Raw genomic sequence first — 13,714 nt, forward strand, 5'->3', positions numbered from 1 at the left:
AGGTTTTGGGCTTCTGTGTTCAAAACTCTGGAGTTCATGCATTGCTACGCAGGATTTAAATCTGTTTTCGGGCTCTATGTACAACACGCACATCCATTGAACGTATATTAGAAGTTAAACCAATTGAACTTTGCGTGACACGTGCCCAGTGTGAACGTAGCATCAGACAGTGATGGCATTGGAAGAAGGTGTGATGGAGTAATTCAAGATGAAGGTGAGGCTACACCAAGGACCAGCCCTTTCTGTTTGCTGTGGTGATGGACAGATAGGAATCTCTGTGGACTTTGCTGTTTGCAGATGACATTGTGATCTGTAATGAGAAGAGGGAGCAGGTGGAGGGATATCTAGAGAGGTGGAGGTTTGCTCTCTAAAGAATATAAATGAAGGTCAGTGACAGCATGATAAAATATCTGTGCGTAAGTGGAATCTCCAACAGTGAATCAAAGAAAATACATTTTTAAAAATGAAAGCATTGCTTTTGCAATATCTTTTTCTTTGTTTTGTCCAGGCTGCGTCATCTTTGGCTAACTTTTTTTTTGTTTTTATTACTACATTTGGCCACAAGAAGCTAAGGTTTGGTATTGATGTGTAATTCGGATCTCCAAAGCTTCTTTGCTGCACTGAGATGTTTCCATGTCTCATCCCACAGATGCAGAGTGTCATGTATGAGCTCATGTCAGAGCTCAATGATCGCAGTGAGGACTTGGAGCGACAGATGCTGTCCCTGGAGCAGCGGGTGGAGCAGCTCACTGCAGGCTTTAACGCCCTTCCTGCACACCTCTCTGCAACCCTCAGCGCCCAGCATGCCGCCCTGGTCCAGCTGCTCCGAGAAAGGGATGCAAGGGATAGTAGAGGGGGTGGTGCAGTGCTTCCGCTGTCCCCAGCTGCATCTGTAACTACTGCACCAACAACAGCGTCTCCAGTCCAGGTTGCAGCTCCCGCACCACCACTTGCACAGGTCTCTGCTTTATCATTAGAGTCCCCTTTGTCACCACCGCCACCCTTAAGCCCGGACGGGAGCCTGGAGGCCAGTCCCAAACCCAACTCCTGCACCTCTAGCTGCTGAGGACAGCTCTTAGGACCAATAAAGGACAAACATGGGAGCAGAAGATTATGGAGAACAGAGAGGCTGTTCCCATTTGCTAACATCAGACTACAGGAGAGAAATGAGGGAGAAAGGAAATTTTTGGAGATCCTCTGAAATCATCACTCCACGAAGATGAGACAAAGATAAACTAATGGGATTAAGATGGAGGGCCAGTCAGAGCAATGAGATATGTTCAGGACTTAGGGGGTGCTTTCTTAATGAAGGAAGGAGAAGATAAATGGAGACTCTAAAAGGTGTGAGGGGGAGGTAAGATGACAAGAGGGTGAGAAATGAGAGGAGGGGGAAGGAGTTTCTAAGAATAATTACGCAAACTCCTAAATGGGATCCTCTCAAATTGTTCCAAAAGGCCTTTTATATTCTCTGGATCTCTTTCTCCTCTTTTTTCTTCTCATTTTTGGAATCTTTTGCTCCCTTCATCAGGAATTAATGTCCATGACTTTTTATCCTTATGATGTATTTTCTATCTGAATGCTAATTGTGTGTTAACAAGCATCCCTTTAACAGAAGGTTTGATCAATATGACCGTGGTATTAAAAAAAAAAGTCTAGCAGCATGCAACACACACACACACACGCACACTCAACACATGTTTCTGACATGATCATACAATCCTTTAAAATGCAGGCTGTACTACACACAATAATAAATTGAATGCACTAGCCTACATGACAACCCTAAAGCCTATACTGCCAAACATTTGATGCACTGTCTATCTCCATATTGAAGCACTGCCAAACAATATAGACAGACTGTAATAAGAAACGTTCATCTCAACAATTTCTCTTCTTCATTTGGGAGCTCATGCCACACGTTTTGGTTGCGACGCACAGTTGTGACATTTTAACAACTCAGGCAAGAGAATTGTAAGCAGATATTGAGCTCCACAAATTACAAATGAAGCTGAGATAAGCAGGGCATGAGTCCCCTTAGTGTTTATAATACGACAATACAACAACAGCAGGAATTCATTTCTACATCTTAAAAGCAGATTGGATTTAAGTAATAATTTTGTGAAACTTTAGCTTTGTGCTCTTGAGATGAGGCTGCGATACTGTTCTCTGCTGACACAAAAGGACCTTTACTATGTACAAGATGTAATTTAATTTTTTGATTATGACTGTGTGAACAAACGCAAACTTTGGTTTAATCGGATTTTAAATCTCTTAATTAATTTTAAAGATTACAATAATTATATACACTGGATCCAAAAGTCAGCTTTTTTGCACATGCATGAAACCCCACATTTAAAGTCCCACTCCAATCATCTTTTCATCTATCTTAAAAGTGTTCCCAGTGGTCTTTTAATTTTGATTATGCCCCATTTAGGCTACATTTTTAAAAGACTGTTGTTTTTTTAGGAAATAGTTTATGCAGAGCGGCAGGAGTTCATCAGAAATCCGCCTCTGCGTTGTGGTCGGCACTGTGAGCACGGAGTGAGTCTGCCTTCATTTCCCATCAACTCTTTGTTTACACTCTTGACTTACAGCCCCTCACAACCTCAACCTAACATTACCGGTGCAGCAAAAGTGGCGAGTAATATTAAAGTTATCCAGCTGTACAGTTTTGAGTCAGATGCCAGCTCAGACGAGATGTACGTGGATCTATTTGTCTGCAACCGAATGCATCAGATTAGAGCGAAGCAGGGAGCTTGTGGCCTGTTGATTGTAGTTTATCCGTTACTACTACAAGCGTTTTCAAAGGGCTTTTTTTTTCATCTTCTCCTCATTCATAATGATTTGAATAAAGAAATACCAATATTCAAGACATCTTTAATCCTAATATTCCCTCCATTGTCAGAAAAATACTACCAAAACATGGTAAAAACACAATTTTCATTGGAGTGGGTCTTTAACGCAAGTTTATCTAATATAATATTAAGGTTCAAATCAAACATACCGTAATTAAATATAATAATAAAACTTCATTTAAAAATGCAAATGTCTTTACTTGTCTAGAAGCCAGATTGACAGTGATCAGTAATCTATTTTTTTTTTAATGTTCTTAAAAATTGTTCTTTTAAAAGACATTTAAGACATTTATTAATGTCCCCTGACATTAATATATGGTTTTGGTGTCTGACCATAGGCTTTTAATATTTTTTCCATGCATGGATATTTCCATTAAAATTTCTTCACTGCCTATTTATGTCAGACTCGCAGTCCCAAAACAGCTCCATGTTATCATGAATGTATTTTATGTAAAGAGAATTACACCCTTACTGGTGGAATCGCCAACTGCCACATACACACACAGATACACACACATTCACTTAACTCTACAACCAAAGTGCTCTCTCTTAAATGGACTTCAATAGGAGGCAGGGAACACTGCTGTCACAGGGGAGAAAAGATGGCAGGAGAAGGCGTTGCAGATATTTTTGACAATATATCTGAGGGAATAACTGTGAAAAAAAATGCGGGTCTGCACTTGTTAAAGTGCAGCGCCTTGCTGTAGAAGAAGGTGGAATGTGGATAAAATAAGGGAACACAAATAAACCTTACAAAGGATCAATGGCCATGAAGGAACAGCTGTGCATGACATAAAAAATATATATCTGACAGGAATTTTAATAGCTCGAGGAAAGAGACGAGCCTACTTTTGCTTTGAAAACAATACCGAAAACTATGTTATAGCGACATGCTGTGGCCGGAATACTGAACTACATGCGCTTGGAAAATTGTACAGTCTGCTCTTAACGAAACCTAGCTTTGTAATGCTTAGTCTTTTTTACCATAACGATTAAACGCAGTTACAGCTGATATCTTACATTATTAAAGTATAGTATTATTCTCATTCGTCATTACAATTATGATATATGTATTATTAATAAGTAAATTTATGAATACGGAAAGTGCCGTTTAAGGTTGAAATTATTTTGTAATTTTATTTTATCAGAGAGAACTAATAAAGTATATATATATAACATCAAAGCTTCCATGATTTCTGGGTCGCAGTTATTAAATCATTTGTTTGTAAATGTTGTTTGTCGCATTTATTTCTGTTCTTTCTGGAAACTACAAAATGGCTCGAGCGCTAACAGTTACCAGGGTTACCATGGAATTTAGAATTCCCGAGTTATGCCTTCTTTTTTTTTCTTGGTATTTTGGTGGCACGCGCTTCACGCAAAAATGTTTGTTAACGCCAAATGGCGTTGTTCTTGTTTTGTTAGTTTTTTTTCTTTATAAAAATAGTCAGAAACATATTTGAAAAAGTTTATTAGCTTTAAATTAAAAAAATTTTTTTTTACAGTTTCTATTGTATACTGCAGTAATAGTACAGTTTTCTGATTTGATGAAAAATATTGCAGTTGTAAAAAAGAGATTATGATCAGTTTTGTAATGGCAGCAGCTTTAAATCATAGCAGCTGAGATAAAAACAGTGAAGATAAAACAATGATGTAATGTGCCAGTTAGTCCTGAGCTTAAAATCATCTTGATTTTACAGCAAAAGCTTTATCGTTCCTAAATGCAGGGGGCTTAAAATGATTTACTTTTGACATAAGAACTAAAGTAGATTTAACACAAAGCGCATGTTATTTCTTAAGAGGGTATGTGGCTATAGAAACGGCTTAAAGTGGATCTAATGTGGGAGCATTCACTGTTTCAGCTGTGTTTCTTCTGTGACTTGATTTAAAAGGTACTGGGGGGTTTTGTGGGATTTTTTTGTTTTCAATTTCATATGACCTTTTGACGGAGAAATCTGCCAAAATGGAAAAATTGTGTTTGTCCACATCTTTTTTTCCGAATCATGCTCTTTTCTTTTTTTCGTCCATAACTTAATTTCATCATTACATTCATTTATAGCTGCTTACTCATCACGTCCTCAGTTTGCTGAAACCGCAACATCAAAAATAAATCAAACCTAAAAGACTTTCTTTCTTGATCAAGTTGCAGGTAAAAAGTTTGAATATTTTTCAAAACCATCCAAGAGGCACCAAAGGTTACAACAAATCAACTGTGAAAATACACATAGTGTCATCACATTTCTGCCACATATCCTCGAAATTCACTGTTTTTTTTTTTTGGTTGTTTTTTTAATGAAAGCCTATTCACATAAACATATCTTACTGGGTTCTTAGCTGGGATTAAAAATAAAACAGACTGAGGGAGGTGTGAAAGCTCAGGAGCCTGAGGCGGTGCTCTGCCCAGAGCACAGCACATACCCAGATAAGATGTGCTTGTCATCTGTGTTATTTACTGGCGGGCTCTGTCGCCCCCGGGGCATTCATCATCTCTTATCAGACCATGTGAATTTTCATGATTGTGTTTCATAATTTCAAGCCCAAGGTATCGTCTGCAATGTAGGTCTCAGAGCCTCTGTCCATTTTTTGGGAAACCCATTTTGTTGAGGGGGATTGCTGTCTCAGACAAGGCGACCAAGGAATACAGATTATAAATAGTAGGGTACATTTGTTCCCATACCAGCCAAAACATAATGAGGGAACGTCTGAAGGATCATTTTATTACCCAATAAAGTTTTAATGAAAACGGAAGCAAGGAGTAGCCAAGGATATGACACTTGGGAGAGCACATTAACAGAGTGGAGGAAGAAGAAATGATACATTTGATCACTTTCAAAATAGAAGTGTGTATTCAATGTTTAACATTCACAGCTGTTGCAGAGCAAATGGGAATGTTTGTGCAGCAACCCCAAAGTTTATGGCTAATGTAACATGATGCATGTGACAACAAACCTCAAGTGGCTTGTTGTCAAAGGATGCTCCGGGTGAAGGAAAGATAACATGTGGAGCACTTTGGGTAAAAGCACAACATGAATGCAATCCATTTACAAACACCACAAATAGCTTTGAATGGGAACATCAGATGTTACATCTGTCAATGGCCATGTTGACATGAAAAATAAAAGGTCTGGTTAGGAAGAGCCTTTTAGACACCATACTTCTCCTCATCCATCACTAATACAGAATCTTTGCATCTTTTCTGTTTTACCCATGAGGAATGTGCAGTGCAATATATATGGTAAAATACTGCTCCAGTGCAACCAAAAGTTGAAATCCAATTATATCTTAACATTGGTGCATGAGAGTGTGACCCTTCAAAGGACTGTTCAGGGTGTACCCAGCCTTCCCCCAACAGTATTGGCTCCAGAAGCCCAGTGACCCCTAAAGTGATTCAGCAGGTTCTGAAGATGGATGACCGTAAGACAGATTCAAACATTGTAATAAATTTAGTGAAATTAAAACATTTTTTTGTGTTTTAAATGAAGCACGGTTTAACTGAAAGTCTTGCTTGTTTAGGTACTCGATACTTCTTTTGTTCTTTTGTTATTGTCCACCCCTGACTGTGACTTGTGCTGGGTTTCAACACTTGACATACAGCTTTATACACACTAAGATCATTAACATAAAACCATTGATTTTGTTTTGGGAAATAAAAAAAAAAACATAACATGATTGGTCTTTTGAAAAATGATAAAATTTCAGCAACAATTGTACAAAAATGGTTAAATGGATTTCCCATTAACCTTGAAAATGGTTTCTTCTCTAAACAGCATAGAGTCCAATCTACCTCCCTTCTCCAGAAGTCTGTTCTACTCAGTTGAGCCCTGAGGTGATAATCAGGTGCACTCCCCCTATTCTAGTTCACCTCTGATGAAGGTGACTTAATTTGCGTAAATGCAGCTGGTTCCCCACATCATAAACTATCTCGGCATCTTTTTTTCTTCTCACCCAGGACCTTCAAGTATCTTTTTTCTACTAATCCAAAAAAATCCAAGGGTTCCTTTTCTTTCTAAATCTACTTGTTTGTCTTTTCTTTTCCACTCTGCTCTTTCTAACCATTACAGAGATTTAAGTATTCTCCTCCTGGATCTTCTTGACCATGGATGGCTGACACCCAGAATTTTTTGGAACGTCACTGTTCCACCTGCCCTCGTCTCCTTCACACACACATGTAGTGTTCTCCAGGCTCTCACCCGGGCGCATCTGTCTTTTATTACAAATCACAATGTCACATGCTCACGTCCTTGTCCGTGGAGGCTCCTGCCCAACCATATCTTTCAACCAGTCCATCAACATGGAGAAGGATAAGGGGCTCCAAGCCAGTCCCCAATGTAATCCACCCCCACCTTGCCACTGCAGCAGCAGATCTCACCATTGGTACATTATTTGACATTAAAATGTAATCATTCTGTTTGGCACAGGAAAAGTGGACTTTTAACATATGTGTAAGTCATTTAGTCCAAATCGAATCACTCGTGCCCTCCAGAAACAATTCTGTTTCCTTCGGGATCGACTGATCTAATAACCTTTTATAACTCTGTAGTTATTACAACTGTGCACAGCACTCGTTTCCCACACCATGCTTCTTCCAAAGCCCTCGGGCAGCTGTTCATCCTCAAAAAATCTTAACATAAGATGTGATTTAAAAGCCCTCTGCACTTCCTTCTAGACATGCATTCCTTCTAGACTTCAACCGATCGGTCATCTGGACCATTTGTTGTCCACTTTTCATCTGCTTCACAATTGGCATAACTTCTTCCTCATTTCTCAATTCTCTAATTTTATGTTATAGGTCTATCACACTCATTTTCTTTCTTTATTAGCTATTTAAGTCATTGTGCACATTTAGAAAAACATGCGCTTCAATCTCTTTTCCAGTCCTGATCATCGACTTTTGCTTGATCTTTTGGTCTTTCTCATCATTCAAGTTATTCCAGCCTTAAAGGGTTATTTTTCTATCCTCACTTCTTTTTTGTTTCTCAGTGTTTTTGCTATTCTTTTTCTTTACAATCTCGTAGTTCAATTTTCTCTATATAGAGATATCTGCAACCCCCTGCTTTATTATTTATTTCCTTGATACATTCCAGCTTTTCATAATCTTACATGTGCTTCAAAAAGGTCCACGTCTTACACCTGTGTTTTCTCATGTTGTAACCCCACTGTTTCTCATATATTAAGCACGTTTCCACCGCCATCTCTTTCCCTCCCACTGTCTGTCCTTCCACACACCTTTTCTCGACATCACAACGACCCAACACCTCCTCAACATTTCCGTTTCTAGCTCCTACGTGCTCACTCTTGCTTACTTACCTCAACCAGTTCGTTCAACCCTTTCTATCTAAACTCGGATCCGACTTCAGGAGCTGTTGCACATGCAGGAATAAACATCAGACTTTCAGAAGTAAATCTCAAAATCCACCTCCTAGCCTAACAATTGGATCCAACCACTTTGTTTAAATTTCTCATTAGGCATGTGGCTCTTTTATCCCTCCTATTATGGCTCTTTGACTTTGAAGAAAACTGAAATAATTTAAATAATTAATGGTTTTGTAGTTTTGGTTAATTTCTTTTCAGTTTCATCATTTAAATTAAGATAATTAACATGTTAGATAACTGAGCAAATTGATGGTAAAAAATGTAATCGACTGTCAGAAAGGTTTGTCATTAGAAAAATGATCTTCTGCGGCAGACTTGTGTCAAGCTGCTATTCAGAGGCAAAATTAATTGCATTTATATGTAACCTTCAGATTTTCTAAAGAAATTGGATTCTACACCAATGTGGTCAAGTTTATATTTGATAGTAAAAGGACTAAATGATTCCAGTGATGGCCAGGGGGCCGTAGGCGTGAACTGGCAGCCACGCCTCTGTCAGTCTGCCACAGGGCAGCTGTGGCTACAACAGTAGCTTACCATCACCAAGTATGAATGAGGAATGAATGAATGAATAATGGACACACTGTAAGTGCTTTGAGCGTCTGGAAAAGTGCAGAAAAATCCAATCTATTATTACACTCGAATGATAATAAATGCTATGTTTGATTAGGCATACTTGTAACTGAACTAAATCTCCTGCAAAAACAGGATCTTATTTGACACAGGTTGAATTTTATTTTGAAAGGAACTTATATGTAAAAATAATTAAATGAAAATTGTCATTCAATTATCATCAATATGTAAAAGCTACCTTTTATAAATGAATTGCTGAATAGACATAAATAAAGTGTATTTTTCCCAACTGTGTAGTGGGACTTTGAGGCTATTGTTGGGTTTTGGTCTGTAAGAAACTGGAAAATTTGAAGTTAAAGGTTACAAACCTAAAGACATTTAAACCCTAAATGTTTTTAAAATCTGTATCTCCATGAAAACATTTTAAATTCTTTCATAAAGTTTATAATTTTAATTTCTATTTTAGGTCTGGCATGTTTGTGCGATTCTTTTTAAAAATCTTTTCATACCTTCTGTTTTATGCAAGCATGATAAGACTACGATGGACTTAATTTTTTTTATGTTTTTTATGTTTTGTTTTTTTATCAAACGTCCAATATGTTTTGGGGAAAGTCTTTCACTTTATAGCAGTTTTTAGATCATTTTCCAATCAGATTATCCATTTCTTTCACGCTTGTATGCACCATCTAACCTGCTCTTGATTTTTTTGTGCAGACACGTATGACCTTTCCATGAGGTTTTGGCACTGGAGCCTGACCACCACCATCCTGTCTGTGCCAGTGATTGATCGTTTGGTTTACCTGTCACATTCAATTTCATCGTTCTTGCAATCAAGGGGCAGACTGACGCACAACCACATCTTATGTCTGTGTACCTAAACTGCAGTGTACCGACCTTTCTTTTGATCCTTTATGTGTGTTTGCATGTGCCTTCATATTTGCAGGAGAGCAGAGAGTTTGATCAATTCACAAAAACAAGTCAATGAGTTCATGGGTGAAAGCTCACAAAATAGTGTTGCCATGGAGACAATGAGAGAAGTTCAGTAGTAAAGAAATCTTTGAAAAAGCTGATACACTTAACCTCTTGTTAAGTGTGCTTGGATTCCTTTAACAGGCCGGTCACCTTTTATAAAGTTTTCAACTTCCATAGCACATGTTGAAGAGTTTGTTTTTTGGATGCATGGATTTCTCACAATCCTCATCGCCTGTCCCTGTTTGCATTCTTTCTTTCTTTGCCTCCACACCCCCTGATATCGCCTTAATTCCAAGCACTTTAGCATCTTCCATTAGTGCACACAACCTCTCACTCTTTTACTCCCACAGACGCATGGACATTTCTATTTAATGTACACAGTTAATATGGGATTGGGTGCTTTCAGCGTCTGATGTTTGTTTGTTCTTTTCTGAGTCCATTAGGGATATAACTAGATCAGTGTGTTCTGCAACACTGTTCAAGCAAAGCTTTTAATGATACTAAGATATTGTGTTGGAGCAATGGATTTACGCACAGCTTCTTAAAAATCTATCTTGTCAAAACTTTAGCTGAGAGTACAGTCAGAACTGTGAGTATTTACCCCCAGACTGAAGTGCTTTACAGTTTACTATTTAATTTGATGTGGTATTAATGCCAAGACTAAAAAATTGGTTACTCTCAAAACCAAACATCCATGAAAACATGTGGATTGCTTTTACCACCAGGGATTTAGTCAAACGGGATGATTTTCTTCAGCAAAGAACAGCACAGTTTAAATGTGGCTAAATCCTTTTCCTAGAAGGGAAATTGGAACATACACTGATGTTCTCGCGTGCAGGTAGCAGCAGTAAGAGCAAGAATTTGTCACCTTAACCAGACTGATACAGCATTAGTTCCATGGCAACAATGACCACCCACTCTCCCCTTAAGGCTGCATGTTGTGGTACATGCATGTCTGCATATGTGTGTGTGTGTGTGTGTGTGTGTGTGTGTGTGTGTGTGTATGGAAGAGGCTGCACATAAACCTCTTTCAGGCTGTTTATCAGGATGAAGGAGGCAGATGATGTTTTTATTGATACCACAGGGGATTTTTAGCCTTGATTTTCCCCCTGATAGGACTGTTTTTTACATCACTAGCATAAAAAAGGGACTTATGCGCATATTAACCCTTGTGCTATCTTAGATGACCCCACCCTTTACATTGACGTGTTCTCCCTACCATGACAAAGGTGGATAAAGGTGGAAAGATTTCATGTAATCCATGGACACCAGTGAAGATCACAAATCATTGAAGAAAAATGGTTCAGCAACACTGTCTAGTGGGTTAAGATGACCCACTAGACAGTGTTTAATGTTAAAGTGCCTAGGATAGCACAAGGGTTACAGGTACATTTAGGGCTCCGTGTCAATTATGTGTTTGTTATGAGTTCCAGTGGTGGACCAGTTCTGTCACCTTTTTTTTCTTCTCAGACATGCCTCGCTGTATTTGATGTAACCCTTAGCAAATAAAGGATGAAGATGGAGCACAGAAAACAGCGACATCTGTCCATCTGGCTCTGGCCTCAATGTGGACTGTAATTCACATCAAAAGAGATATTCAAAGAATTACACTTGTACTCACTGAGAAAGTCCAGCAATTTATGTTTATCAGGATTAAACACAAAAGTCATCAGAGGGAGAGAAAAAAGAAGATTCAGCACTTTTTCCATTTTCATTTAGTCTCATTCTTTATATCCTTCTAACCCTTTAGGACCCCTAAACCTGCCCTCCGTTCTAGTTCAGAGAAAACACAGCATTCTTCATTCAAATTAATTTCTTCTCCAAGTTACCTCCCTGCTTTGAGTCTTATACCTCCCTCTGCTTATCACTTTTAGGAACTCACTGCTAGGCTACATGCATGAACACACACAGGCACACACACACACAGGATTACGTTAGAATTTCGATCTCCATTTGAACTCTGCACTACCTCCTCTTGATGTCCCCTTTTATCCCTCTCCACTTACTTTGGCTGAGAAAGGGATGTTGGTTGCTATAGCAATCATCCATGGTTGCATTAGAGGGGAGTTCCCGAATAGGGACTGGAAAGGATGCTGAGCAGGCATGCATGCAACTGTGAAATGTCCGATTAACAGACATGTTTTAGAAAAGGCAGGACAGTCAGATTTTAGTGAATTTAGTGCAAAGATCGCAAAAACATGCTAAAAAAACATAACAATTTTAAAAGAGAATTTATATCTGATACCCTGAAATTGACAAGTCTTAGTTTTGAAAGACATAGAGAAGGAATGAGCTGGAGAACAATACTTACACACTGAGACTGAAAAAAGTCAAAAGACCTGTATCAAGAAAAATTTTCTTACTTACTGTTTTGCAAGAAAAAAATCTTATCAAGACTTTCGATGGCAAAATAATCTTGGTTTGAGAAAATATGTAAAGTGACTAGAATGTTTTTCTGAAAATATCTCTTTATTTAATTATTTTTCTTTTTTGTTTATTTAAAGAAAATCTGTCAATGGAGTAAGAATTTTTGACTTATTTCTATTTTTTGCAGTCTGCTTAAATTGGACAGCTGACCTATATTAGTAAAAGCTGCATATGTTTTTAAAGTCTTCATTGTTTATGAGATGTTTGGGTAAAATTTTTATGTGATTAGGACGGATTGTTTATGAGCAGAAATATTGGGGAGATTATCTTTTAGCCCCCACTTCAGAGTGGACGAACAATAAAGCAATTATATTAAAGGTATTGTGACTCTTTATTATCTCATGGTTCATTGACTTTGCATATATCTACAGCACAAATAGATGAATTAGGTTTTCCATGGGCTGACGCATTAATTAATTTCTTTAATTAATTTGTTTATTGTAGGTTTTTCTGCCTTTTCTCCCTTTTTGGATGTGGTTAATTGCATGTTTCTCCTGCTTGTTAAAAAGACAACAAAAATATATTTTATCACAAGAAGTCTTGTGTACAGACTTCAAGTGCCAATTGAAATGCTGGCGTGTATGAATCCTGCTGCAGTGCTGTTGCACTTCTCAGAAGAATGTAGGTCAGGTAGTCTGGGACTGTGAATTGCCTGTAGTGCTTTTTTTGGTTTTCTTTTTTGTCTGGGCTGTCTGTTTGCTTCATCACACACCTGCATGTAAATAGATCTGAGTCTATAAACTACTGGCCATTCATTCATCCATATGCCATGAATAAAAAGGATCGTGGAATGAACAAACCCATGCAGCATCAGTTCTGAATCATCAGCAACATAACATGGAATAATTTCCACATGCTTGCACATTTTAATTTTTATTGGAAAAATGCAGAGGTTTTCTGTTTGTTTTATGAAAAATGCAACACGATGATCTGTACTTTCAGAAGTTGAAAACGTTTTGTTACCTCCCAGAATCAGCTACTGGTACTCTTTTTCTCCGTCTGCTATTCATTTCTTTAACACTTTTGCAAAATGATCCAGATGAAAGGTTCACCCTTCTATACAAAAAAATCATGTGAACTTATCAGTCTATTTCTAAATTGTCCCATTTATGTGTCTCTGTGTCTGCAGAGCGGCAGAAATTCATTTCAAATTCATCTCCGAGTTGTGGATGGGGAAGTTGGCCCGGAGTAAGCCCACACTACATCCTCCCTCTAGCTTACAGTCTCTCTAATTGACCCCTAACCTAACATTACCAGGGCAAAAAAAAGAGCAAGTAATATTGGAGCTATCCAGTCGTACAGTTTTGAGCCAGATGCCAGCTCAGATGAGGAAAACAAAGACGCACATGGATCTATTCGTCCACAAGTGGATGCATCAGAGTGGAGTGGAGCAGGAAGCTTTTGGCTTTTCTACAATCTACAAGCTTTTTCCAACGGCATTCTTTCATCTGCTCCTGATTCACAAGGATTTGAATAAAGACACTAAACACTAAGAAATGCAATTTTAAACTTGATTTTCT

General features: G+C 38.2%; 1 protein-coding gene across 1 annotated transcript in view; it reads left to right on the forward strand.

The window, feature by feature from the left end:
- The window catches only part of LOC101156116 (small conductance calcium-activated potassium channel protein 2), a 78,198-nt gene extending 74,333 nt beyond the window's left edge, over window positions 1-3,865 (forward strand). The window contains exon 10 of the mRNA XM_011485308.3: window positions 650-3,865. Within this exon, the coding sequence (XP_011483610.1) occupies window positions 650-1,066 (417 nt within the window). The 3' untranslated portion in view covers window positions 1,067-3,865. The remainder of the gene's footprint in view (window positions 1-649) is intronic.
- Window positions 3,866-13,714: the final 9,849 nt, after the last annotated feature.

This window comes from Oryzias latipes, chromosome 16 (genome assembly GCF_002234675.1).
Source record: "Oryzias latipes chromosome 16, ASM223467v1".
Lineage (NCBI taxonomy): Eukaryota > Metazoa > Chordata > Actinopteri > Beloniformes > Adrianichthyidae > Oryzias > Oryzias latipes.